Raw genomic sequence first — 27,631 nt, 5'->3', positions numbered from 1 at the left:
CTTCTTTCACATTATAGACTTGGCCTGTATGATTCAAGTATTCAAACTGGCACGTGGGGGGGGGGGGTAACACAAAGGGGGAGGGGGAAATGTGCACAAAAGTAACTGCTTCCACAGGTGACCCCCCCTCTCCAGGATGCGGGTTGGGGGAGGGGGAGTCCAAATTTAGTGCTGCTTCCTTACAGCTTCTGAGGTCAGTTTCACTCGCTGAAGGAGGAGAGGGGGTTGCAGGGGCTGCCCCCGCCCACTCCCAGGTGGTCAACGGAGAGGAATGCGTTGAGCGGGGAGGGGCTGCCGAGCCCCCGGCCGTCGCTGCTGCCCAGCGTGCCCCACAGGCTGGTGGAATAGTTGGGGCTCCCCCAGAGGGACGCGCCAGGCAGCTCCCCACCCCCGGCTCCCGGCAGCCCAGCACCATTCCAGTGATTACTTAGGTCATTGCGGTTGGGGAAGGGGTGGGGGCCATCCACGGACCCCAGCCGGCCGTGGCCGGTGCCCAGGGACTGCCAGGTGGGGGAGGGGGTCAGGGACTGGCCTTGTGCAAAGAAGCGGCTGATCTCCTCTTCACTGGCAAAGTCGGCGAGGATTGTAGTGTTCCCCAAGACACACCTGTGCGGAGAGAAGGAGAGAAAAAGGGTCAGGAGGCCCACCAAGCCCAGCCACCTGAAGGAGGGGGGGGCTCCACCATCTCCCCTCTGGGTCCTCAGCCGAGTCTTGCCATGGCCCCCAGGGCAGCAATGGTGAGGACCTGCAAGCCCCCCAGATGCTTAGAATCATAGTTTGGATGGTACCTCCAGGGGTCATCTAGTCCAACCCCCTGCACAATGCAGGAAATTCACAACTACCTCCCCTTCCCACACCCCCAGTGACCCCCTACTCCATGCCCAGAAGATGGCCAAGATGCCCTCCCCCTCATGAGCTCCCTAAGGTCACAGAATCAGCATTGCTGACAGATGGCCATCTAGCCTCTGCTTAAAAACCTCTAGGGAAGGAGAGCCCACCACCTCTCGAGGAAGCCTTTTCCACTGAGGAACCGCTCTGGTCTCCAGATTCCCAGGGTCTCCCTTGGCCAGAGATGGAGGCCTGCTCACACCACCAGCGAGCAGGTTCAACTGGGAGGCCCAGCTGGGGACAGGGGGAGGGGATGAATCCCGCCTGTATTTCCAAGGAGGCCCTCTGAGGTTTTTCAACCGTGGCTCTACGCCCTCTCCCTCCTCCTCCCCCCTAGTCAGGGAGAGAAGGGCCGACTGGACCTTTCGCGGCCAGGCCCTCTGCTCCAGGGAAGTGGAACGCATCCCCCCCCCCACTGCACGCTTACATGTGAAGAGATTTCTGTGCCTTCACCACCTCTTCTTTTGAACTGTAGCGGACCAAGGCGTTGCCATGGGGCAGGTTCAGGTGGAAGGTGGTCAGAGGCCCGTGCTGCATGCAGAGCGTCCGCAGGGTGGAGCCATCAATCTGGGGAGGGAGGGAGCCACATGGAGCGTGACACACATGCTGACTCGGGGGTGGTCGAGGAAGGAGGCCCGAGAAGCCCCGGGGAGGGCAGCGCCCCACTCACCTGCGGCGTGAGGTTCTTCAGGATGAGACAACAGCTGGTCAGGCGCCCGGAGCCGCTCTCGGTCCAGTGGGAACCTACGAGAGACCGAGAGAGACGGTGGCAGGCTCCCCTCCACGGAGGCCAGTAGCAAGGCTTCAGGGGCCATATCCTTCCCACCTCAATGCAGAACAGCCCAGTCATAGAATCCTAGAGTTGGAAGGGACCACCAGGGTCATCTAGTCCAACCCTCAGCACAATGCAGGAAATTCACAACTACCTCCCCCCCAACACCCCCAGTTACCCCTACTCCATGCCCAGATGGCCAAGGTGCCCTCCCTCTCATGGTCCGCCTAAGGTCAGAGAATCAGCATTGCTGACAGGTGACCATCTAACCTCTTCTTAAAAACCTCCAGGGAGGGAGAGCCCACCACCTCCTGAGGAAGCCTGTTCCACTGAGGAACCGCTATGACTGTTAGAAAACTCTTCCTAATGTCTAGACGGAAACTCTTTTGAGTCTTGCAGAGTCTGGGGTGAGGACCCAGATGCTTTGTGAACTGGTGACGCCTAGAAGATTCAGGGCCAACACAGCCACAATATCACCCCCCCCAAAAAAAAACCACCACACCCGCCCCCACCAAGCAGCAGGCGGGATGCAGCCAAAGTGAAAGCTCTTACCGGGGGTGTACCTGGCCTCGGAATTGCTCCAGCCACCCCCCATCCGCAGGGGGCTGTCCCAGGCGGACAGGGGCAGCTTCTGGCCCGTCAGCCCCGGCGGGGGGCGCGACGGAGGAGCCGGGATGCTCTTGGCGGGCAGAGGCACCTTCCACAGCTCATGAGCCAGAGAGGTGTTGGTCATGGAAGCAGGAGACCACGAGGATTTGGAGTCACTGTTTCTGGCTGGGGGGGCGGAGGTGGGAGGGAGAGAAGGCAAGACACGGACCGTGGGGTGAACACGGGCGGGAAAATGGAAGCAGCTGGAGCGGCGCGTTCGGCTGGGGGGAGGGGGAGCCCCCAGACAGGGCCCACACCCACCTGAAGTGCTTTGTGCTGTACTGCTGAGGGAAACATTATAGTTGGAGGCACGAACGGAGGACCAGGCACTAGTCGAAGGCAGCGCGGTGTTCAGAGATGAGGATGACCCTGCTGGGGAAAAAGCCAACCCTGTGAGGGGGGGGGCGCCACCGCCACGGGGGCTCAGGCGGCGGATCGCGCCTCAGCACGGGGCTCTGCCCGAGACCCCCTCCCTCCAGTCAGAATGAAGCCCCTGCTGAGGAGACATGCCGACCTGCCCCCCTCCACCCACCAGGCCTGTGGCTTCCGGATCAGAAGGGGCGTGCGGAGCTTCTGCCGGCCGCGCCCTCCCGACATACCAGTGCTCCTGTCCCTGAGGTGGTCAGCCTCCCGCACAGTGTTAATGGACAGATTGTTTGTGACGCTGCCGGGAGTGATGTAGGGGTCGGTTTCAGGGTCGATGTTTGGATAACCTTTCCAGGGCTCACCAGGGCGGAACTCTAGAATCACCAGAACAGTCAGAAGAACAAGAATTATTTGGCCTGGTATGGCTCTCCCTCTCCTCACAAAAGACTCAGGACTCGATGGCATGATGGATAACCACGCCCAGTCCCCTGGAGACGGCAGGCCAGCTCCAGAGGCATGGAGAGCCCCAGTTCTGGAGCCGCATGAGTTAGATCTGGCCGATTCAGCGACAGACGAATCCTGGATGTTCTCCCGGACCGCTCAGGGGCTTCCAGTCTCGGACATCCATCTGGACTGTATGGGTGTCAGGGGCAGGCAGAAGGAGGCGAGTCACCACTTCCGGGCAGCCCAAGTGGGTTCCAGCCAGCCGAGACACCCCCCACAGGGGCTCCCCCTCTTGGTATGAGAGCTGGCCAAGCAGCAGTGACCTCATCTGACCTCCACAGGCTGTCGGCTGTGCCCCTAAAGCCTCGCCCCCTGCAAGAAAGCTCCAGCCCCCCCTCTGCTCCCTCTGGTAGCACAGCCTCCGGCGCCCACACACACCCTTTCCCTTGGAGGTGCCCCAGCAGAAGCTCACCTGGGGGCCAATTGACACTGCTAGACCCATTAGGCGGCGATTTGGCACGGGGCCAGCCATCCCCAATGGAGCCTGGAGGACTGGCTGGCGAATTACTGCTATTCATGAAGTCGTAGGGGACAAAGGGGGCTTCCTCCAGCCTGAAGCCGCTTGAAATAGAACCTGGGGAGGAGAGGCAGGAAGGACCGCTTGAATTTTCTGTGCCCAGCTGTGTCCAATCCCTCCCTCCTTGAGCCCTCCCCCTTCCACGGCACTCTAAAGAAGTTCCGCATGTGTACCCACACAGGCAGAATCTGGCATCTGGAACACCCCCACAACCAAAACTCCAAGCCTCCATTTAAAACAATGACTTTCCCCAGCCCTTATGGCAGGTGGGGTCCGCGAGAGGCCTGAACTTTGGCATTTCATCCCCTTGTGCTCTTCGGTCGCGCCCCCCATCCAGCCGTGTGCGGCCGCTCCCTACAATGCATCCACACGCCTTCTTGCTCTTTGCAAGAAACACAAACGCTTCTTCAACAAGGATGGCAGAGTTCTATAAGAAGCCTCCATTTCAGAGGAAAAACATTCAAAACCAGCCACGTTTCAGTCTTCCATGGTTTAGACCCCCATCTTCTTGGACACCTGCGCGGCTTATTCCCAAACCTCCATGATTTACATGTCTTTGCCACCTGTCTGTTTTTTGGAACAGCCGTGAGGTTGCCCGCTGTTTGCGGTACTCTGAGTGCAGAGCTGTACAAGGTGGCTCCGAGAGGGTTTTTTTGGAGGGAGGGGCACCTTGCTCTTACCATTTTTGCTGACGTTTTGATCCAGCGAGGTGTTCGCTCCCACGCTCTCCACCGTCGTCCATTTCCTCAGCCGAGACTGCGGCTCTTTAATACTGCCCATGTCCACGTTTCCATTCAAGTTGGAGTTCAGTCCTGCAATGGAGGAGGAGGAGAAGAGTTGGTTTTTATATGCCGACTTTCTCTACCACTTAAGGGAGACTCAAACCAGCTTACAGTCACCTTCCCTTCCTCTCCCCACAATAGACACCCTGTGAGGAAGGTGAGGCTGAGAGAGCTCTGAGAGAGCTGTGACTAGCCCAAGGTCACCCAGCTGGCTTCATGTGGAGGAGCGGGGAAACCAATCCAGTTCACCATATTAGCCTCCGCCGCTCATGTGGAAGAGTGGGGAATCAGACCCGGTTCTCCAGATCAGAGTCCACCACTCCAAACCACTGCTCTTAACCACTACATCGTGCTGGCTCTCAAAAGAGGGCTGACTTTTCTCCACTCCCGATTCTCCCGAAGGAGGCCCCAGCCCTCCCAAGGAGACGGGCTCCCACTGGCTGGATTTCAGCAGAGAGTGCGATTCCCCAGTGCGGGACGCTGCCTTTGGGGGCTGCTGGCCAAAGTCACCCTGAGAAAAAGGGCTGGGCAGGCCGGTGGCGTTCGGGCTCAACTGTTCCCCACATCGCAACAGAGGTGGGAAGACTCCCCCTTCCTGAGAGAAGTCTCTGGTTTTCAGCTCTTCTCCCTAGGAGGCAGCCCCCCTGCCAGGGAAAGCACTAAGGCCTGGCCCTCCCCCGTTCACTGGCTCGGGCAGTGGAGCCAAGCACGGCTGCCATCTTTCCTGTAGCAGGGAGGCCACCCAAGGACTCTTGGGCACAGAGGCTGGTGGAGTGCCAGGACCATCAGGAGCCATGGCTTTCTGAGGCGGCTCCCTTCTGCCCGCCAGCTCAGGAGAGCAGCGGAAAGCACGATCCAGATGGGTCCTGGGAACAGGCCTCTGACCTGAGCGGGACATCTTCCCCTGGCAGACACACCGTGGAACCCATGGGAGCAATTCTGTGTGCATCAGGCGCCTGAATCCCATCCGACACCCCGATCCCCTGGGCCACGCGCCCGTCTCTCTTGGAGTCCAAACCGTGGCCCGGCAGGTCCCATTGAGATCTGGGCCGGCACAAGGGCCACGGAGCATCACCAGCGCAGGAAAAGGAAGCAGGCCAGGGGTGACGGCAGCCAGGGCCAGCTGGCAGGGGCCTTCGGGACCAGCCTGCCCACTCCAGGCTGCCCAGCAAAGCAGAGCCGCTTTGCCGGGGCCTCGGTGGCTGTCACGGAGCCCACACTCACCAAGAGGGAAGTTGCTGAAGGGATTGCTCTGGGCCGGCCCTTTCTGCAGCTCGCTCTCCAGGAAGGACTTCAAGGTGGGCGTCTGGAGCTGCTGCTGCTGCTGCTTCAGAAGGAGGCTGGGATCCAGCTGGCAGGGCTGCGGTAGGCCCAGGGAGCGACCCTGCAAGGCAGGCAGGCAGAAGAAGAAGAGTTGGTTTTTATATGCTGACTTTCTCTCCCACTTAAGGAAGAATCAAACCGGCTTACAATCACCTTCCCTTCCCCTCCCCACAACAGACACCCTGTGAGGGAGGTGGGGCTGAGAGAGCTCTAAGAGAGCTGTGACTGACCCAGGGTCACCCAGCTGGCTTCTTGTGTAGGAGGGGAAACCAACCCAGTTCACCAGATTAGCCTCTGCCACTCACGTGGAGGAGTGGGGGAATCAAACCCGGTTCTCCAGATCAGAGTCCACCGCTCCAAACCACAGCTCTTAACCACCGCTCTTAACCACTACACCACACTGGCAGAGGCGGGAGTGAGAGCCACGGCCAGAGAGAGGTTGCCCCACAGCTGCTGGGCCCTCCTGCAGCTGGACCCACATTGGGCTGAACAACATTTGGCTGCAAGCTTAGGAGCTTGGCCTTGAGGAAAAAATCCCCATTCCTCGTTACCATCGTCTTGCTCACATCCCCCACCCCCCACCCACCCCGGCCAGGCACTGGCACGAACATGGCAGACAGAAAAGACAATAAGGTGTGTCATGCTGCAACAGAGGCAGGCCAACGCACACCACACACGCACAGGCACACGCTCACTTCCATGCGTGCTTCTGAGTCCCACCCTCTCCTTTCTTCCAGAGGATGTGACTGGAAGCAAAAGGCAGACTTAATGGAAAAGCAGGTACCTGCGGCTCCGGCTGGCGGCCCCCGGCAGATGCGTTTCTCGGAGTCTGGACCTTCCTCTGCTGGGCCAGCAGTCGCTGAGAGACAGAGAGGCCATCAGAGCAAGAAGGACCAGAGCATGGCAGCGGGACGGGGGGAGACAACAACAAAGCAGTCACTCTGCTTACTTGCAACTGGGAGATCTGGGAAAGCTGGTTCAATTGGGAGAGTTGGTTCAACATGGCTACCTGCTGTGGGCTGAAGAGCGGGCTCAGCCCCCCGTTGTTTGGTGCGTACTTGAGCAGAGAGACGGGGACCTGCGGAGAGGAGAGAGCAGGAGAGAAGGGGCCACCCCGCCCGGTCAGACACTCTGCTCTGCCCTTTGGGAGCAGGAAGGACGCCCCAGGGACTCTGCCTTCCGGCGACACCCCCCCCCCCACAGTAGGTGGCAGTTTGTCGGGCAGAAGAACAGACCAGGCAGTGGAAGGGGGAAGAGGTGGGGCGTCCCAGAGGCAGCTATCATAGGCTCCAGTAAGCAAGCGAGTCACAGGCCACACCGTTCAGGGTTACCATCCCTCCACCTCCCACGGCCTGAGGAAAAGCAGTGTGGGGCCGAGGCACCTGCCTAGCCGGCCCTCCGGTTCTCAGCAGGGACTTTTGAGGGTCAGCAGCTGGGCTGAGAGAGGCAGGAGCCTCGAGAGAGCCCAGAGGCCAGGCCAGCCCTCAGGAGATACTCAGCTCCACACACTCGGGCCGCTGAAGGGCAGTTTTTCAAGTCCCACGAGAAAGAGCTCTCTCTCCCACACACACACACACACCTGAGGGGAGAGCAACGGCGGCGGAGGCACTTGAGCTCGCGGGTTAGGCTGAGAGGAGTTCAGAGGCTGTGCTGGCGGGGGCAGGCTCCGGGACTGCGCAGTCGGGGTCCCAAACACGCTGGGGTTGCCATTCTGCTGAGAGAAGGGTGAGCGGCTGAGCAGTGCGCAGTCTGAGCAGGCGCCCAAAGAGGTCCCCCACCACTCGGCCACGCGGCAAGCTGCTGGGTGGCTGCGACTCAGCAGGGATTTGATCCCGAGCCTCTCACGCATTGAACTCATCTCTCGAGACTGCGCCACTGCGAATGGCTCGAGAGGAAAGTTAAGTACTGCGTATGTTTCAGTTTGTCCCAAAGTTTCAGTCCAACCCCCACCCCATGGTTTCACAATTTCCAGAAAAATCTAGACACGTCTGCAACCGTGGGGTGTGTGGTGGGGCTGGCACCAGAGGGGGCACCGGAGGAGTTGGGAAGTTAGTGAAGGAAGCGAAAGGAGAGGAACAGCTCAGCACAACGGCCCAGAAGGACAAGGGGCTGAAACAAGGCCAGCCTCAGCGGGGAGAAATCTGGCTGCCGGCACCGCACCAAGCAGACAGGCAGGGTGGGCCTCAGGTTTGCCTCTTGTGGAGCGGGTCTGCTTGGCAGGCTGCCCAGGAGGCAGAGAGACCACCTGCCAGGATGTGTGGCCAGGGGGACTTCAATTCAATCCAATCAATCCAGAAACATAACATTAGCAGTGCACAAAATTCTCCGCCCGTTCATTTTCAGTTTAAACTTTGGTCCCAGTTTTGACAACTTCCATCAGAGATTCTGCCACCTTTAAAGTGACTTCAGGAATAGAATCATTCGATAAAAACTGGCATACAGAGGATTCTTGGCTAGATTTCATTTTATCAATCAAGGGTAGAATCGGTTTTTTTACGAGGACCGTGGTACAGATGACAATTTATGATTATATGCTGTAGTGTGTCGTGTTGACTCAAGCCACATGCACATAATTCTTTTCTTGAAGGGAATATTTTTAAATCTACCATTTAGTACATCTGAAGGAAGGGCATTAAGCCTGGAGAGCATAAATGCCCTCCGTTGAAAGGGTTCTTCAAGTGTATCAAAGGACTGCTGTAATTTTGCCAGGGGGACTTCTCACCACTGGAAAAGAGCCCAGAGGCTTAAGCCACTGAAGCCTGGTGAAGGGCTTGCCTGAGGGGGGGGGGTTCCGGCACTTTCCTGGGGCCTCATGCGAACTCTGTACAGGTAGCAGCCTGGTTCCCAGAAGATGCCATGCCAGGGACAACCTCCCCCCCCCCCCCCGGTGAACCTGGTTGTGCTCACAGCCAGCCTCTCGCCTGCTTCAGGGCTCAGTAAAGCGAAGGAATGCATGGGAACACCACAGAAGACCCCCCCCCCAGCCTTACCTGTCTAATAGAATTCAAGTTTTGCATGCCCAGCCCGGCCAGGGAGCCGAGGGCCTGATTAGGTAGTGCGCTGCTAGGAAGGGGAGGCTTCGCATTCTGACTGGACAGAAACTGCACGTTTGGGGGATCGTCTGCTACAAGAAGGGCATCCTGGCCGGGCGGAAAGGCGGAGGAGCGCGAGCCGAGGAGCATGAGGGCAGCGGAAGGGGAGAGGCAGAGAACAGGAGAGATGCATTAGTTGACCCTCGCACCCAGAGGCAAACAAGCTCTAAGCAAAACGGTTCTGTGACCACGGCAAAGGCCTTGCCTAATTGCACTGATTCGGCGCTCTGCAAAATATAATGCAGGCATAGTGGAACTACTGGGAGAGGCGAGAGGCCAGGATTCCTGATGGCAAACGCAACTAGATACCCCTGGTGGAGTTACTTAGGAAGGCGTTCATGTCCAGAAGCATGCTCTCCCCACTCCTCCCTCACATTCAGTAAAAACCCCTCTTGGAACGCTCTCCTAGAGACATGGGCGCTTGGCAGTCGGCCACCCTTCGGCAGAGCAAAGATCGTGGGGAAGATCGTGGACGGCCGCTCCCTTTGCCTCTTCTCTCAGCCAGGACCCAGCCTGGCTCTGACCGACAGCACTAACTGTGAGCAAACCCAGAGCCGGAAGCCGCTTTGGGCTCCTCTCCAGGAGTCAAGGGTCTCCCCGCCCTTCTCTCTCACCTTATCAAAGTAAGGACTTCGATCCATGGAAGACTCTTTGGAAATCTGAGGACGGCAGCCCGGGCCTTTCCCCACCACCCGGCTGTAATCGCCAGCGGTCAGGCTGTGCTTCTCCATCTCCATCCGCTTGTCCGGCAAGACCCCTAGGGAGGCAGAGAGAGCATCCTCAGGCCGCCGCTCTGAGGCAGCCTCGCCCTCCCCCCCCCCACACGCCGATCCATGTGGCTGCAGAAGGGGCCGCCCCCACCAGTCCCTGCTGTGACCGGAGTCTCCTGCGAGGTCCGCGCTGCAGGGCACACCAGGTCCTCCGGCCTACAGCGTACAGTGCAGGGCACTCAGGCCCTGAGCCCACCGAGAGGGAATGCGGCACCCAGCCGTGGCCCTTCCAGAGGAGGGGGAGGGGATGACTGTAGAGTGAACCATGGCCGCTCCAGGCCACGACCTGCCGAATCCTGCTCACCTTGGCCACCAGCCACCGAGGATTCCCTGGAGCCACTGGGGCAGGTGGGCTTTTTGTTTTTAAAGAACCTGCAGGACAAATCCGGGGCCTGATCTCTGCCGGCTCCCCCGCACCCACGCTCACCTCCAGGTAGGTCCATCTTATTGCTGTGCAGGATTTCTTCAGGTGATTCCCTCTGCAGGAGGAGAGGAGGAAGAATCCAACCCGAGCTGAGAGCATATTCAACAGACACCCCCCCCCCCATGTTTTCTGCCTCTGCCCTAAGAATTGTGTTCAGTTTTGGGCACCGCAATTTAAGAAGGATGTTGACAAGGTGGACCGTGTCCAGAGGAGGGCAGCAAAGATAGTGAGAAGTCTGGAGACCGAGTCCTATGAGGAAAGGTTGAAGGAGCTGGGTATGTTTAGCCTGGAGAGGAGAAGACTGAGAGGGGATATGATAACCATCTTCAAGTACTTGAGGGGCTGTCATATAGAGGATGGTGCCAAGTTGTTTTCTGTTGCCCAAGAAGGTCGGACCAAAACCAACGGGTTGAAATTAAATCAAAAGAGTTTCCGTCTAGACATCAGGAAGAATTTTCTAACCATTAGAGCGGTTCCTCAGTGGAACAGGCTTCCTCGGGAGGTGGTGGGCTCTCCTTCCCTGGAGGTTTTTAAGAAGAGGCTAGATGGCCATCTGTCAGCAATGCTGATTCTATGACCTTCGGCAGATGATGAGAGGGAGGGCACCTTGGCCTTCTTCTGGGCATGGAGTAGGGGTCACTGGGGGTGTGGAGGGGGGAGGTAGTTGTGAATTTCCTGCATTGTGCAGGGGATTGGACTAGATGATCCTGGTGGTCCCTTCCTATGATTCTATGAATGTGATTGGGGGGGGGGGACTTTTAAAACTACGGCACATTCCCGGGAATTCTAAGCATGTGAAGAAGAAGAGGGGCAGGGAAGGAGGTGGCTGACAAGAGTCTCAATGGCGATCTGGGGCGCAAAGACCCGCGAGGCACTTACAGAGAAGTTGAGATTGGCTAATTGCTTAACAAATGGATTTATCCATGTTTCATCTTGCTTGTTTCCATTTTTCATTGTTCCCTAAATCAAGAAAGAAATGAAAGCTCGGATAAACAAGGCTAGGCCAGGATGCAAAGGCCCAATTAACACTGTTTTTAAAAATGCACAGAATTAAGAACAAACGCAGCTGAATCCCCTGAAGCTGTCACCCGGAGGGGCCAGTACGGCCAAGCCCCCCCCGCCCAAGGTATTGATGATGGGAAAGAAAAACCAGACAGAAAAGCAGGTAGGAAAAGAATCTCTGCCTTCCACTGCGATGGCAATTGGTGACAGGGGGCAGGGCCCAGGGGGGCCCCATCCCACCCACCCCTACCCCTGCCTGTTTAAGAACACCCAATACTATTAACGGACATGGAAAGGGGCTTACACAGTGGCTAGCCTCCCCCACCCCCGACTATTGTTTGACTGATGCTGGAACTCACCTTGGAGGGCAGCCTCTTCCCATACGACGGCCAGTTCAGAGAGGCATTGTCGTCTTGGGCCGAGCTGCCGTTCCACATGCCGATCTCCACGTCCTCCGCTTCCTCCCAGCTGGCCTGGTGACCCCCCGCGAAGGGCATGTCGCCGCCGCACCAGTTGTCTGCCGCTTGCATAGACTTGGGCCCTGACGCGATCAACAAACACACTCACTCGTCAAGGGAGACGGGTGCCTGCGCCTGGGTCACCTGCCAGGCGGGCCCTGCTGTTCCCACTTCGCAGAGGGCAAATCCACTCAGCCCAGATGGAAGGGGAACCTCCTTGAGCCGAGCCCCATGGCCCCTCTTCTCCGCCCCCCTTCTCACAAAATACATCCTGCCCTATGAGGAGTGGTTAAAACACTTAGGGCTGTTTAGAAGAAAAAGAGTTGGTTTTTATATGCCGACTTTCTCTACCACTTAAGGGAGACTCAAACCGGCTGACAATCTCCTTTCCTCCCCCTCCCCACCACAGACACCCTGTGAGGTAGGTGGGGCTGAGAGAGCTGTGACTAGCCCAAGGTCACCCAGCTGGCTTAATGTGTAGGAGTGGAGAAACAAATCCAGTTCACCAGATTAGCCTCCGCCACTCATGGGGAGGAACAGGGAATCAAACCCAGTTCTCCAGATGAGAGTCCACCACTCCAAACCACTGCTCTTAACCACCACACAACGCTGGAAAGAAGGCGGTTAAGGGGAGACATGGTAGAAGTCTATAAAACTATGCATGGTTTGGAGAGAGTGGACAGGGAGAAGTTTTTCTCCCTCTCCCATAATACTAGAACGCGGGGTCATCTGCTGAAGCTGGAGGGTGAGAGATCCAAAACAGATAAAAGGAAGTATTTCTTCACACAACGCAGTTAATTGTGGAACTCCCTGCCCCAGGATGTGGTGATGGCTGCCAACTTGGATGGTTTGAAGAGGGGAGGGGACATGTTCATGGAGGAGAGGGGTATCCATGGCTACTAGTCAAAATGGATACTAGTCATGATGCATACTTATTCTCTCCAGGATCAGAGGAGCATGCCTATTATCTTAGGTGCTGTGGAACATGGGCAGGATGGTGCTGCTGCAGTCTTGTTTGTGGGCTTCCTGGAGGCACCTGGTTGGCCACTGCGTGAACAGACTGCTGGACTGGATTTGCCTGGGTCTGACCCAGCACGGCCTTATGTTTTTATGCTTTCCCACCAGACCCTCCTCCACCCCCCAACGACAAAATTCACCACCTACCTGCTTTGCGAGGAGCCGGCTGGCTAAGGGAGACACTCCCCCAGTTCCCTGCCTCACTGACAAACTCTCCCCAACTTGTACCCGTGTCGACAGGCTTGCCCCACGCTGATGTGCCGTTGTCTACAGTCGCCGGCGGGGGCTCTCCCCAACCTTTCGGAAGAGACAGAAGAAGTCGGCAGGAAGGCCTACGGCTGGAGTCCGTTTTGCCGGCTCAAGAGCAGCAGAAAAAGGGGCTAGAGTGAAGGTCCAGTCTCTGACCAGTCAGGAAGCCGGATTTCTTCTCCCACCAGCCATGGGAGTGAGGAGATGCCGCAGCCGAGGCCAGGCCACGCCTCCCAGTGGGCAAGAGGCCAAAGGTCATTGGCAAAAACAGCCCGGCTGGGAGCTGGCTCGTTCCACAACTACAAGAGGGGCTCCCATGCTGGTCGCAGCACCCATTCAATAAATTTTGGGAGCTGCTGCCTCCTTTCCCCCTTCGTTTATTTAAAATAAAGCACGGGTAGGAAGTGATTGGAAAGGGGCAGGTAAAACCACAGGGGATGTGTGTCTCGTTGCAGATCGTGGATATGCCAAAGTTTTCTCTTTGGCGGCTCTTTTTCCCTTCTCCCCTCGCACAAATGCTGAGCGCTGAGAGCAGTGAATGGGGGGGGGGGTGCGCGTGCAACCTGAGCCTTTCCAGCCCCCACCCTCAGGGCACAGTGAGATGCAGAGGGGCCGTGCCCCAAAGTAGGAGTTGGTTTTTATATGCCGACTTTCTCCACCACTTATGTGAGACTCAAACTGGCTTACAATCGCCTTCCCTTCCCCTCCCCACAACAGACACCCTGGGAGGTAGGTGGGGCTGAGAGAGCTGTGACTGGCCCAAGGTCACCCAGCTGGCTTCGTGTGGAGGAGTGGGGAAACAGATCCCATTCACCAGATTAGCCTCCGCCGCTCATGTGGAGGAGTGGGGAATCAGACCCGGTTCTCCAGATCAGAGTCCACCGCTCCAAACCACTCCGCCACACAGAGCTTACCCGAGCCGCCACCATTCTCCGGGCCAGCGCCAGGTGCGGAATGGGATGGAAGGCGCTGTGGAGGTCCGTGTGCTTGCTGGTCCGAAGAGTCGCTCCCCCTCGAGGTGTTCCTGTCCCACATGTTCACATTCTTGTAGCTGTACCTGCCCGGGTCCCCCCAAGCGGAAGTCCCATCGTCGATCTCCATCTTGCGGCGAATCGATTCGGGGGAAGGCTCCTCCCAACCGGTGGGCTCTTCTTCCTTGGCTGGCGCCGGCATCGGCCCACCCATCCACCCCACGCCTGGTGCCCTGCTCGGGGCGGGCTGTGCCCCCCAGCCCCCGCTGAGGTCTTGCTGCTTGGTCCAGTCTGGCGAGGCGGGCGGCTTGGCCACCTCCCAGCTCTGGGAGCGGCTGGCCTTGGCGGGCTCCCCCCAGACCTGCCTCTGGCTCGGCTTGGCGGGTTCCTCCCACCCGGAAGAGGGGCTCTTTGGGTTGGCTCGGCCGCCCCCCCAGTGGGTAGCGCCCACCTTGCCTGCTTCCTTCCAGCCGGAGGTCGACCTGTCGCTGTCGCTGCTGCCGGAGCTGGACTTCTTCGCCTCGCCCCAATGGCTGCTGCTCCTCAGGTTCTCCCCCCAGCCATCGACGGCAGGGCCCGTCCGCCCAGGGCTCGCCTTCTGTCTGTCTCCCGGCCTGAACTTCTCCGCGTCGCTCCAAAGGGACGGCGAGGGCTTGTCATCTTGGCCCCCTGCCGCCCACGACTGATTGCCTTTGGCCTGTGCGGAAGCAGCCAGTCGCTCCCAGCTCCCCTGGCTGCTGGAGGCCTTGGGGTCTCCCCGCCTCGTAGCAGACTTTGGCTCGCCCCGACCAGACCCTGAAGAGCCGGCAGGGCCGTTCAGGCTGGGCCTCTCCGTGCCGCCCCCTGAGCTGCAGCCTCCCCAGGCCTCGGTGCCATTGTCCGCCTTCCTCTCCCCCTGTGGGGACGCCGCCATGTCCCAGGACGTGTTCTGCTTGATGGGCGTCTGGCCCCAGCCGGAGTTGGAAAGGACCCGCGGGTCCAGGCCCGTCCTGTTCACAATGCTTTGGAGTAGTGTGTACTGGTCGGCTTTTCTTCTCTCGAGACCAGCCCCTTCTGCCAGCGCTGCCGCTCTTTCCTCGGGGCCGCCGGGGGCCGCTTCACTCCCCCCGGGGCTGGCTTTCGCCCACCTGCTATGCTGTTCCGGGATGGGAGAGGGAGCAGAGCTCTCTACCTCCATGCTCGTGTTCTCCTCCTCGGCAGGCTGCCATGCGCTGGGAAACCTCTTGGCGCTCCCGCTGCCGTTCTCGGAGGGGTGTTGATTGTTCGGCAGCTGGTTCCACTCTCCATCTGCGAAGTCAGTGCTTTGGGCTGGGCCGCCCCAGCTTCTCCGGCCGCCCCCGGAGCCCGTCCCGCCCCCCCATGGCAGGTGCGGGCCACTGTCTGTCCCTGCTCCCTCCCACCCCCCCGCTCCTTTATCCCCGTTGATTTCAAAGTTTGTGCTGCTGGCCCCGCCGAGACCTGGCGGCATTAGAGTTGCATTCACAGTGTCGCCGCCGGCCCAGTCGCTGGAGTCGGAACTTCGGTCCCCGGAGCAGGTGGAGCCGTAGGCGCCCGCCCAAGCCGGGCTGCCGATTTTCACTTCGCCGTTGCTCACGTGAGGATGGGGAGGGCTGCTGATCACCGGCGAGTTCTGAAGCAGAGAGCTCCTGCCGCTCCGGCCCCAGGGCCCTGCATCGCCGCCAGCCGGCTCGTTCATCTGCACAGAGCCAGCGGAGTTTGGTAAGCTAGAGGTCATCAAGTTAGTAGTGTTATTATTTGGTCCGTTCACTTCGGGGTTAAGGTTCTGAGGTTGCCCGCTCTGCGAAACCTTCCTGGTACCATTGGCTTGGGGATCACAGTTGCTCTCCGGGAGGCTCCCCCAGGAGCCGAGGCTGGTGCTCCCGCTCAGATTGTTCGCCACCTGGCTGCCGGCGCCTCCGCTAGGCCCTTTCAGGGGGTGCCCGTTGCTCTCCAACACGGGCCAGGCACCGCGGCTGCCGCTGGCATTCAAAGTGCTGGGATTTAACCCTCCACCGGGTGACGGATTGAGGGGCCCCCAAGTGTTCATTCTACCATTGCTACCTTCTGGCGTGCCCTTCGAAGCGTCTGCAGAAGCCTGGCCTGTGCTCATTGCGGCGCTGAGGCACACCCCCCATGGCCTGCTTGCGCTGCCCCCGCTCCCGTTATTGCTGTTGCTGCCCCCGCCGAACACAGCTGGAGGGCCGTGCCCGATGCCATTTGGCAAGCCGCTGTCTGTGCCCGGGCCTCTCGAAGCCATGAGCGCCAGGCTCTTCTCCGACCCGGAGCTTGAGGAAGAGTCAGTCTCCATACATTCTGAAGCCAGCTCCGGGTTGCTGCCGGCAGCCGAGGGCCACCCCTCCTTGTCCGAACAGTCTACGAGGAGGACCTTCTCCCAACTTGTGCCGGAGTCGCTACTGGAAGAGACGGCTCCCCAGTGAGCGCTCTCATAATGGGGTCCCAGTGTGCTGTGGTTCAGATCTAGGAGGAAAAAGGGAAGACACAGTGTCACTTGGACAGGCTGGCAAGGAAAAATCAAAAGAGCTTCCGTCTAGACATTAGGAAGAACTTTCTAACGGTCAGAGCGGTTCCTCGGTGGAACAGGCTTCCTCAGGAGGTGGTGGGCTCTCCTTCCCTGGAGGTTTTTAAACAGAGGCTAGATGGCCATCTGTCAGCAATGCTGATTCTGTGACCTTTGGCAGATGATGAGAGGTTGGGCATCTTGGGCATCTTCTGGGCATGGAGTAGGGGTCATTGTGTGTGTGTGGGAAAGGTAGTTGTGAATTTCCTGCATTGTGCAGGGGGGTTGGACTAGATGACTCTGGTGGTACCTTCCAACTCTACGATTCTATGAGAACAGCGACAAAGCAAGAACCCCAGCCTGGAGAAGGAGGGCCGCACCATGCTGTGCACACCCGCACCCTGCACATTTCCTCACACTCATAATAAAGGTGCACCGGAGAGGAGCCCGCGGGCTCTGTGTCCAGTTAGCCCTTTAGAGTTTATGGGGAGGGCGCTCGGCATTCCAGGTGCATGGCATCTGGGCAGCACATGGAAAACAAGGGGATGGCCAGAACAGCGGCAGATTCAGGCGGAAGAGCGGACCCCCCCCCAAAAAAAGTGGTTGCTTTTCTCTTCAAGAAACAAAACAAAACTCCCTGCCAGAAGTCTGCAAAAGCCTGTCGCTTGCGGCAAGCAGCCCACCCATGACTTGCAAACGGCTGGAAAAGGGCTAGGCGCTTTTGCTCACGCTAAAAAGCCAAACCCAGGCTTGTTCTGTGCAAATGCAGGGCCACAGCAGACACAGCGCTCCCTCTGCCCGGGCGTCAATAGTCAAGGTACGAAGCAGAAAAGTCCTGGGAGAGCGGCCGACTTCCTTGCGTCTCACCCTGGCAGTCGTCCACACCCAGAAGCCAACCTGTGCCCGCATCCTTCTGGGGGAGCCAGCTCACAGCGTGAAACGCGCCCCCACCCCTCTTTGCCTGAAGAAAACACCCCATTATTTTGCCTTTTGGGGGGCTCATTTTCTCTAGTGATAACAACTTGTTTCTCTAGCGATAACAACTTGTTGGTGGTCCCCGGTTTTAAGAGCGTGCGACTCTCCCCGACAAGGGCCAGGGATTTTTTGGCCCTGGCTCCGGCCTGGTGGAAGGCTCTGCCTGATAACATCAAGGCCCTGCGGGACCTGAAGGAGTTCTGCAGGGCCCGTGTAAGACACAGCTTTTCCACCAGGCCTGTAACTGAGGGCAGCTCCCCCCTACTCCTCCCCCTGTTATCTTTTTACAACTGTGACATTTATAGGGGGTGGTTTGTCTGCTTGGCTATGGCTTCTGTTATGCTGCAGCGGGTCCTGTCTTAATTGGTGCGTCATCTATTGCAATAATTTTAGGAATCAGTATTTTATGGTTTTAGATGCTTTTATTATTATATATATATAATTGTGATTTTATTGCTGTTACCCGCCCTGAGGCTGGTCTTGGCCGGGGAGGGTGGGCTAGAAATTCAAATAAATAAATAAAGCAAAGCAATCTGGGTTGGCTCAGGGCAGGAAAGACTGCAGTCAGCTGCCGGCTCTCTCCTCCCCTTGCAGGCAGATCACAGAGCTGTGGAGAGAAACCACCCGTGGCCGGGAGATGCCCGCACCCAGGCAGCACTAAGTGAGAGGGAAGCCCATGAGCCTGGCAATCCACCAGAGCCGCCCCCCCTTTCCTGAACCGGCGGAGGTATGCCTCTTACAGCTGAACAGAGCCTTCTTATCCGAGAGGCCGTCCAGGAAACTGCTTCTGAAATGCAGGGGAGTTTCAAAAGCAGTTCTGTGGTGCGGGACAGAAGCCAGATGCTCAAAGACCGGCACAAGCTTCAGCAGCTCTCTGGATTCTAGCCAACAGTTAAGGACGGAAGAGATTTAGGAGAAGGCCACACACAGCACCAATAGTTGCCAAAGCGCTGCCTCCCGACCTCCGGAGAAGGTCAGGCCATCAGTTCCAGCGGTAAACCCCCATCCTACAGACTGGGTGACCAAGAGAGATGGTGCAAGGAGTGGGCAGAATTGGCAAGCCACGGGAAACACACAGGAAAGGGAAATATTTTGCATCACCTGACTGGTTAGGGGAGTGGCTGACCAAGTCCCGAATGGGAGGCATGCCTAGGGACAAAGCAAGAAATCAGAGGAGGTTACTGGGGCCGGCCATAATCCCCACTCTCCCCACCCCCAGAAAGATCATTCCTGGGGCCCTGAGAGCCCTGCGAAAACACTCCTTTGGCTTTCCTGCCCTGCCCAAACATTGGCAGCTGTTCCTCCTTGTGGGTCCTGCAACCCCAGAAACGACCTCTGTGCAGGGGCTACAAAGACCCAAAGGGGTGTGATGGAAGGCATCTCCCAGCACTCAGCCAGCGGAGCAGCTGGGAGGAGGATCTTCCCCTCGGCCGCTGGAAAACGAGTGCTTTCGAAGCACAAACGCATTCTGCAGTGCCCAGAGAAACTCACTTGCCGGCTTCTCCCCATGGCGGCAGAGAAAAAACTCGGGAGGCGAGGCAGGCTCTCCCAAGGGGAGGAAAGGCAGGCAAACCAGGCAGAGAGAAGAAGAGCTGGTTTTTATATGCCGACTTTCTCTACCACTTAAGGAAGAATCAAACCAGCTTGCAATCACCTTCCCTTCCCCTCCCCACAACAGACATCCTGTGAGGGAAGTGGGGCTGAGAGAGCTGTGACTGGCCCAAGGTCACCCAGCTGGCTTCATGTATAGGAGTGGGGAAACAAATCCAGTTCGCCAGATTAGCCTCAGCCCCTCATGTCGAGAAGCAGGGAATCAAACCCGGTTCTCCAGATCAGAGTCCACCGCTCCAAACCACTGCTCTTAACCACTATACCACGCTGGGGAGAGAAAGCATGCCTCCTGCTGTGGAAGAACCTGTCCTCGGCTGGGTCGCAGGGAACTGCGCACAACCAAGAAGGAGACGGTCACGCTTCGGAAAAGCCAATGCCTGGCATGCTCGGAAGCCAGTGGGGACAGCAGGGATCTTCGAGCTCACCCAGAGCAGCCAAGCAGAGTCTGCTCAGAAGCACACTGCCAGCGTTCCCAATGGGCCTTCACGGGAGGAGGAGCTGCTATCCCAGGTGCCTTACACGACAGACAACCTCCCTGCCCCTTCTCTCTCACCTGGCTGTTTTTGGCTGCTGCTCTGCTCTTCTCTGACTGCGACGGGCTGCTCACTTGTGGCCGGGCTGCCTCCAGACGGGCCGTTTGGCGGTTTAGAGGCTGCCCCCAGGTTTAGCGCAAGCCCCGGCAGCTGCTGCCCACGCTTCAGAAGCTGCTTCTGCTCCTGGTGCCGAAACCGGGGCGGCACTTCGCGGGGCGGGTAGCGAGGAGAAGGCTGCTGCTGCTGTGGAGCTGGCGGTGGGTGGGCACCTGCAGGCCGTCTGGCATTATTGTTGGTGTTATTACTGCTGCTGCCGGCTGCTGTGGAAGTACCGGTAGGAATGGAGGCAACGGGCAGAGATGGGCTTACACCAGGCTTGGGTGGTTCTGGCACTGGGGGCAGGAGAGGAGGAGAGAGCCTTATTCGTTTACTTACTTAGAACAAGAACAAGAAGAAGATTTGGATTTTATATGCCGACTTTCTCTACCACTTTGCCAAACTGGGAATGCCTCAGCATGGCAAACAGGCCAAAGCGTGAAGGTGAGAACACTTGGGGGGGGGCTCCTCGGAGGGAGGGGGGCCTGCCACCTTCATCACCCCATCTTTGCCCTCCCACCTTGGCTAAAGCCTGAAGTTAGAAAGGCCTCAACTCTGAGAAACTAGCTGGAGCTCCTCCTCCACATTCCTTCGCCCCCAACACAACAAACTGATGTCAATAGCTGTAAGGTAACATACCTTTGTTTTTCTGTTCAGTGGCCTGAAACAAAAAGCGAAATCAACCAGTTAATGACTTCTGGGTATGTTCTCACCCTATAAACAGCCAATTCTTCTACATAAATAACGTGTGATACTTCTTAAACTGACTGTTTATGGAAAATATTTACATCCTGCCTTCCCCCCCCCAAAAAAAATACCCACCCTGAAGATGGTAAACAGAATAATACAATTCAATAAAGATATAAAACAGCAACAGCAGGTAATGTACTTTACAGAATATAAATAGAAACAAAAAGTGCAGAGTATAAATATCATGACAAGATCATTTAAGATCCCCCCATAACAGTACATCAGACTCAGTACAAATCATAGAATCATAGAGTTGGAAGGGACCACCAGGGTCATCTAGTCCAACCCCCTGCACAATGCAGGGAATTCACAATTGCCTCCCCTCCCCACACCCCAGTGACCCCCCCACTCCATGCCCAGAAGATGGCCAAGGTGCCCTCCCTCTCATCATCTGCCTAAGGTCATAGAATCAGCCTTGCTGACAGATGGCCATCTAGCCTCTGCTTAAAATCCTCCAGGGAAGGAGAGCTCACCACCTCCCGAGGAATGCATGTTCCACTGAGGAACAGCTCTGATTGTTAGGAAATTCTTCCTAACGTCTAGACGCAAACTCTTCTGATTTAATTTCAACCTGTTGGTTCTGGTCCGACCTTCTGGGGCAACAGAAAACTTGGCACCCTCCTCTATATGACAGCTCCTTCAACCTTTCCTCATATGATTTAATGTTTAAATGCAATATTTTTTTTTGTTAGAAAAGGTCAACAAGGCAAAAGCAGAAACAAAACAGTATCAGCAATGGGACCAAATAATATGAAAAGTATCTGTGTGGTGCATCTAAACAACAGGAGAGAGGACACAGGGAAGAGTGTTCCACAGTCGTGGTGCCACCGTGACAAAGGCCCTGCTCCCCCAGTTGCCATGGTGGATGCCGGGTCCTTTCCCGGCTGCCGGACTGAGCCTTTGGCGGCTCTCCTTCAGCGCAGGCTCCCCTGAGGGCCAGGGAACCACCGCCATTCAGAGGACCTGGAGAGGCATGCAGACCCGCTTTTCACAGCTTCAATGGAAATCAGATTCCTTCTAGAAGCTCTGGAGTCTCCAACTGGGTTCTGGCCCACCCAACAGCCACCGGCCCGGGGCAGAAAGAACCTGCCACGTGCTTCGAGTGGGTTTTGGACTCAGCCCCTTGCTTCAGTCCCTGTTTGGTCCTGATCCCGTTCTGCTTCCCGGCTTCCTTCACCATGCTCACTCTTGACGGGGAGTTGCCTTGTTAACGGCTTTCAGGCCGCGTCGGTTATGGTGCATGGGATTTACTGCCAGCCGCCTGGAGTGAGTAAACCTCTCTGAGAAACAAACGGCTCACCTTCTTCTGAGCAGCTTCTCTCTTCTTCTTGTCCTCTTTCCTCTTTTTCTTTTCTTCCATCAACCGTTCTTCCCCCTCTTGCACTGATTCCCTGCGGCAGAAAAGGGTCGTGGTTAGATCTTGAAGTGCCACTCCAGACACATCTCAGAGTAGGCGAGCACGTTTCCCGTTTGACGCAGAACCCCAAACCTAGTTGGTCTCAGTGGATCCCCACCAAGGCCATCCGCTGCCAGCCACTGTGACGCTCCCCCCTCTGGGGAAGCGTGAAGAAACCGCACCAGCCCCTCAGTGGCAGGAGCCATCTCTTCTTCCTTAAGAAACTGACTTGCGTGTCAATTTCTCCCTTTCTATCACTGCCAGGCCTGGTCAGAAAGAGCTCAAGGGGCCCAGCAAGAGCAAAGGCTGCTTTTCATCAACGCTGGATGGCCAGCGGTTGTGTGAAAGACCCAACTTGCTGAAACAGACATCTGGAACAGACCACTGCCGCAGCCTCACGAGCACGCCTGGCTTTTCCCCAGGTTGGCAAACAGGAAACAACAGAGTTGGAAGCTGGAACTGCCAAACCAAAGGAGGACTTTACATAGAAACAGCTATGGGGCAGCTCTTCAGAGCTCCAGAAACCCCCTCGGGTGACACAGTGATCCCCAGGCCCTAGAAGCAGAAGGGCATCTCTCCCCACTTGCCCCTGAAGACTGAAGGGGCTTTTGCCACAGCACACCCACCCCCCACTCTCACTTGACAGAATCACAGAACGGCTCTCTCCCAGGGCTACTAACAAGAAAGCGCTTGGAGGGAATGCAGGGCAGCGGAAACTGTTTTTTAAAACCTTGCCTTCTCAAGCCTTTACAGAAAGGAAGAGAGTGCCTAAGAGACAGTTCCCATTTTTCTGCTGGAAAAAGGGAAATGAACTGTTCCTCTCCCCGTTTTCCCCAGCCTTTGGATCTGTCTCCTCGTTATCCCCCCTCCCATCTCTCCCCGGGCTGCCTGGAACCTGAGCTCTGGCAAGGAAGAAGAGGTCAGCCAAGAGGCCCAAGTCCTCCTGGGGCTGGCAGCTCCCCAGCTTTAAGGCTGGCCCCCCTGGCGGCAGCCTCCAGTCCTTTATTTACCTGCACTTTGTAACGGGACCCCCACTATCGAGGGCCCCGTGGCAAGATTAGCGGCTGGCCTGGCATGTCGCAGTGGCCCACAAGTGAATGTGCCAGCCAGGTGAGAAGGGCAGTAGCTCACCTTCGGAAAGCGTTATCCATCTCTGGCCCAGGAAGCCCCTCTAAAGCATGCCCACATCACAAAGTCTCAGAAAAGAACAGCCTGCAGGACAAGCAGCCCTCGAAGGGGGCAAAACACGCATGGCCTGGCACTGCCCTCCGCTGCTGGCACAATCAACCAACACCGCAAGAGATGGAGCGTGCAGAGGCTGCTGGCGCTTACTCCCAGGGCTGGGTTTTTGTGAGGATAACACTGGGGAAAGGAACACAGCGTAGCTGTTTTGGGCCCTCACTGGGAAGAAAGGCGGAGTATAAATGTATTTAAATCATTTATACATTCTTCCCCCCACAGCTTCGCTTCTGAGATCTGACGAGATCAAACTGGCCTGGGCCGTCTGGGTCAATGACTCGGGAGAAGACACCTCAACAGGTGCTCGCGAGCAGCCAGGGCACGAGGAAGCCAGGGGTCTGCCAAATTACAAGACTCTAGACAATTATTTAAACGTTTCACTTTGCAAGCTCATGACAGAGTCGCCTCTCCCCATCCTGCTGAACAAAGCGAGCCAGCCTGTCCTTTCTGAAAGGGAGTTTCTGCCCCTCCCTGTTTCCATCCCACCACAAGCGAGATTGGCTGTGGCCCCCTGCCCTATGGCAACACTCAGCTCCAGCACTTAAGCAGCATGTCCTCCCAGGCAATCATTTATATGTCAGCTGATTTCGGCACCACCACTAGTGTCATCACGCCAGTTTGTTCTTGGCATACTAATTACGTTAAGGTAAACATTTTAATTGCAATTAAACCGCTTGTCCTTCCTGTGAGAAATTAAGAGAACTGACAATTAACTTGATAAGAAGAGCCACATGCCCTCGGGTGAAATTGCTCCCGCTATGAAACAGACCTCTGCCTCCTCCGCTAACTTGGTCCTAATCTCATCTGCAACGGTCCGCTCATCCCTGGATCCCACTAGCAGAGACAGCAACGGGCACTCCAGGCGGGTGCGCACACTGCTTTCACCCTCTCCACACTCTTTAAATGATCGGAAGGTTCCTCGCAAGGAGGACCGGGTCTGGTGCAGCTAGAGGGATTTGTTTCAAGGAAGAGTGTTGGGAAGCGGGGCCAGGGGCAGTCCCAGATTAGGCTTTCAGAAGAGCCTGTTCCCCCAAGGCAGCCGAGAAAGCAGGCAGATAAACTCCTCCCTTGAAGGGAAAGCGACATTCCTGCTCTCTCTCTCTCTCTCTCTCAAAACAGGCCTCTGGCTGGGGGCCCAGAAGCCATTCTAGTCCATTTCTATGGTATGCTGTTGGCCCTGCATTTCCTCTGACTTAATTGTTTTGATAATTTTCTGGGTGTTTTTTTTTGTGTGTGGCAAAACTGGAAATTAAAACAAAGTGAAGGCATTTTAAGGGTTCTTTAAAAGAACCAACGATAAAGCAGCAGCTTAGGCCAGGGCTTATCTGAAGGCACAGGAAGCTCTTCAGCTCCCTCTATTGCTCCACACATCCCACACGCACACAATATAAAAGCCAAGGTTGAAACTTGAAAACCAGCCACAAACTGTAAGAACGAAACGACGGCGCTAAGTGAACTCACGAGAACAGCTATGCCACCACAACTCACAACGAGGTTAAAACCTGCCCTCGCTTCACAGCAAAAACCAGACCAACGTGAGCGGTTTTTTTTAGTTTGATTTCAAAATGGCAGCAGTGGAGAAAGCAGATCTGTAAACTCATTCAAGGAGGTGAAGGGACAATCTGAAAGCGTCTCAGACACGCTCCATCATCCAGTTACCCTGTGGGATTGCGCGGTCTGCTCTTGCTAGCAAAGCTACCTGGAGGCCCACTCTTAGCTGAAGTCAACAACTTACAGGTACAAACCAGCGGCCTCTGAGAGACATTTTCTGGGATGTGAACAATGACAATCGGCAAAACTGACTGAACAAATTCTGAAGCACTGGGTAATTCATACGTTGTGTCCATTTGTGTCATGAGTATCCGGGGAACTTGTGAATACAAAGCAAAGATATCAGAAAGAGGCAGAAAAGCGTGGATATTGGGGTGGTGCTGTGATCTGGGAGGGAATGGCTGGTTTCACACCATTGCTTAGCCACGACACAACCTCAATTCCCGGGTGCAAAAATGAGAACAGAAGCCTATCTACCTGACAAGATTTTTGTCAGTATGGACAATGACTCTACAACTGAAAAGCACTGAACTATTTATATATCTCACAATTAATGTTACAGTTCTAACAAGAAATAATTTGACAGGTTTAAAATCTTTAAAATCTATAGCAAAATAATCCCTTTAAAATCTATAGCAAACGCTGAAGTTTTATTAGCCATGCAATAATAAGAGGTTGCAAAACTCCCTGGCTATTAACAGGCCCTGGTGTTTGCTACTTAATACGACCCACAAAAGGAACAAATGCTTTTTTCACATAATGCTGCTTGTGTCGAGTTCAAGGCCAGCGGTGACTCCCGGCCAATAAAAATCCACTTGGCTGGAGAAGGATGAAAAAACAAACAAGAACGGCATTCATTTTGGCCCCCGCCTGCCGCCAAGGAAAGTATGTTTGGCAAGTTATTTACAGGAGGGCAAGAGGACTTCATAAAGAGTCTCTTTGCTCAACTTCACCTTGTACAAAAAAATCAACGACAATGTTTATGTATTCCGACGTATTTCTATAGAATGAAACGACAGCCACGTCGGGCATGCGAAACGCCACTTTTCCCAGCTCTCCAGCTCAACCTTTGGAAGGAGAAAAACCAGAAGGCGATCCCCAGAGCTCTGGAGCATGCTCTCCCGCCTCCGTTGCCAGCCTGGTTTCTCTCTTACCTGCTTAAGTGTTCTTTCAGCTTCTTTGGTAGCTTTAGCTTCCAACACTCTGAAACAGAAAAAAATGAGGCGCAGGTCCGTCAACCCAGAACATGAGCAGCTACGTGACAGGAGGGGGTTGCAGGATCGTGGCCACACACCTCCCCTGCCAACTGCAGAATCAGGAAAAACGTAAGGGCTTTTGCTAGGGGGTGCTTTACGCAACCAGAAGGGAGGAGGGGGAAAGTGGCAACACAAAAGCCCACGTCAGCATGTGAACTATTGCACGGAGTAGCACCACCAGAAACCATCCAAGAGCGGAACGTGCTCTGAAGCTCCTGGTTCCAAACAAAAACAAAGCAGCTACCTCCTCTTCCACACACACCCTTTGCAGGCCTTTGGAAAGGGTGGACCCGTTAGACCGTGGCAGCAACACAAAAGGATACCTGAAGACCTTCGGGGGTTGTCTTGTCAGAGCAAAAGCCTGCCAGGTCAGTTGTGCACCATCGGGAGGGGACCCAATGCCCCAGAGGTCAGAGGCCAAGTGCAGGGCAGGAGGATCTTGCCACAAGCCAAGCCCTCAGGGGAGCCAGAGGACAGCCCCGAAGCCACTGACCTGGTGAGGCTCAGCGCTCAAGCCTTGGCACCAGCGGACATAGAGAGCGCCTTTAAATGCCCCTGTCCCACGACTGCCTCGATGCCCCCCAGGATGGGCGCCAGGTACACGCAGCCAGCTACAGAGAGGGGCCTTAGCTCAGTGGTAGAGCCCTGCTCGACATGCCGAAGGTCCCCGGTTCAATCCCCAGGGGCGTCTCCCGTTAAAGGGACCGGGAAAGTAGGTGATGTGAAAGACCCTTTTCTGCCTGAGACCCTGGAGAGCCATAGGGAACGGCTGTGGCTGAGTGGTAGAGCCTCTGCTTTGCATGCAGAAGGGTCCCAGGTTCAATCCCCAGTGCCATCTCCAGTTAAAGGGACCAGGCAAGGAGGTGATGTGGAAGACCTTTCTCTGCGAGAGCCGCTGCCGGTCTGAGCAGACAATACTGACTTTGATGGACCAAGGGAGGGGTCTGATTCAGTATAAGACAGCTTCGTGTGTTCACTCTCTGCAGGGGTCTGGGGCCCAGCGGCCACCGACAGAGCCAGGCTAAGGGGCAGAAGCCGGGGTGGGGGGGTAGGGAGACCCCCCCCCGTCCAAGGCGCGCTGCGGAGGCTGTTGGCAGACGGGGGGAGGCCCCCGCCAGGGCCGCCCCGAGGCGGACAGCGACACCCTGGGAATTCGCCGCCCCCGCCGCAAGGCCTCGCCTACCTCGCAGGGCTGTTGGGAAGACGGGGCGGGAGAGCCGCGCGCGCCAGCCTGGGGCAAATATCGGATTAGAAACACAGCCGACGCATTGCAATTGGGTGGAGGCCCCCGACGGGAGTCGGCGCACTGCTCCCGTGGCGGGGAGTTCCACGGGCCGTCCAGGCGCGCGCCCTGCGCCCTCCCCCGCAGAGGCCCGGCCGGGGAGGGGGTTCCCGGCGCCGCCCCTTACCTGTCGGGCTCCCCCCCTCCGCGGGCGGGCGGCGGCGGCCTAGTGTCGTGGCGCGGGGCCCGGGGCGTCGGGGCTGGGCCCCCCCGGCAGCAGGGTGGTCTCGGGCGCCGCCGTCCTGCGCTGCCCCCTCCCGGCCGCCATTTCCAGCCTCCCGCACGGAGGAGACGCTCAGCCAGGCAGCCGCCCCGCCCCGACCGGAAGCGCTCCCCCCGGCCAGCGAGCGCTTCCGGGACGGCGCCATGGCAACCCCGGCCCGGGCGCGGGGATGGAACGCTCGGCCCCATCGCCGTGTGCAAAGGACTCTGCAGCAAGCCCGGGGAGGGGGGGGGGAGGCGCTTATCCCGGCCTGGGGGACTCCAGGCCACTGGAAGCGGCTGGGCGTTTCCTTCTCTGCAGCTTCCTCCCGAGCTCCAGATGAAGTGCCTGTGTTATTGTAGCAATTCCCAATGACAATAACACAGTAGGAGGTTGATGGTTCAAAGCAGTTGGTTTATTAGGCCCAATATACACACCG

The 27,631-nt window shown here is 56.9% G+C and overlaps 1 protein-coding gene across 1 annotated transcript; it reads right to left on the bottom strand.

The window, feature by feature from the left end:
* Positions 1-200: 200 nt before the first annotated feature.
* TNRC6A (trinucleotide repeat containing adaptor 6A) lies at positions 201-27,358 on the bottom strand. Its single transcript, XM_056866555.1, has 25 exons — positions 27,118-27,358; positions 26,032-26,146; positions 25,607-25,655; positions 23,690-23,847; positions 21,567-21,657; positions 20,156-20,177; positions 19,441-19,812; positions 13,727-16,261; positions 12,711-12,860; positions 11,421-11,629; positions 10,966-11,046; positions 10,090-10,141; positions 9,507-9,649; positions 7,380-7,511; positions 6,750-6,878; positions 6,585-6,659; positions 5,702-5,861; positions 4,376-4,507; positions 3,591-3,752; positions 2,908-3,048; positions 2,570-2,677; positions 2,213-2,434; positions 1,559-1,632; positions 1,316-1,455; positions 201-606 (listed from the first exon to the last, which is right to left on the bottom strand). Exons 1-25 carry the CDS (start codon positions 27,356-27,358, stop codon positions 201-203), a joined length of 6,099 nt encoding a protein of 2,032 aa, XP_056722533.1.
* Positions 27,359-27,631: the final 273 nt, after the last annotated feature.

Source organism: Euleptes europaea, chromosome 21 (genome assembly GCF_029931775.1).
Source record: "Euleptes europaea isolate rEulEur1 chromosome 21, rEulEur1.hap1, whole genome shotgun sequence".
Lineage (NCBI taxonomy): Eukaryota > Metazoa > Chordata > Lepidosauria > Squamata > Sphaerodactylidae > Euleptes > Euleptes europaea.
This window is presented reverse-complemented; position numbering and strand designations above follow the sequence as displayed.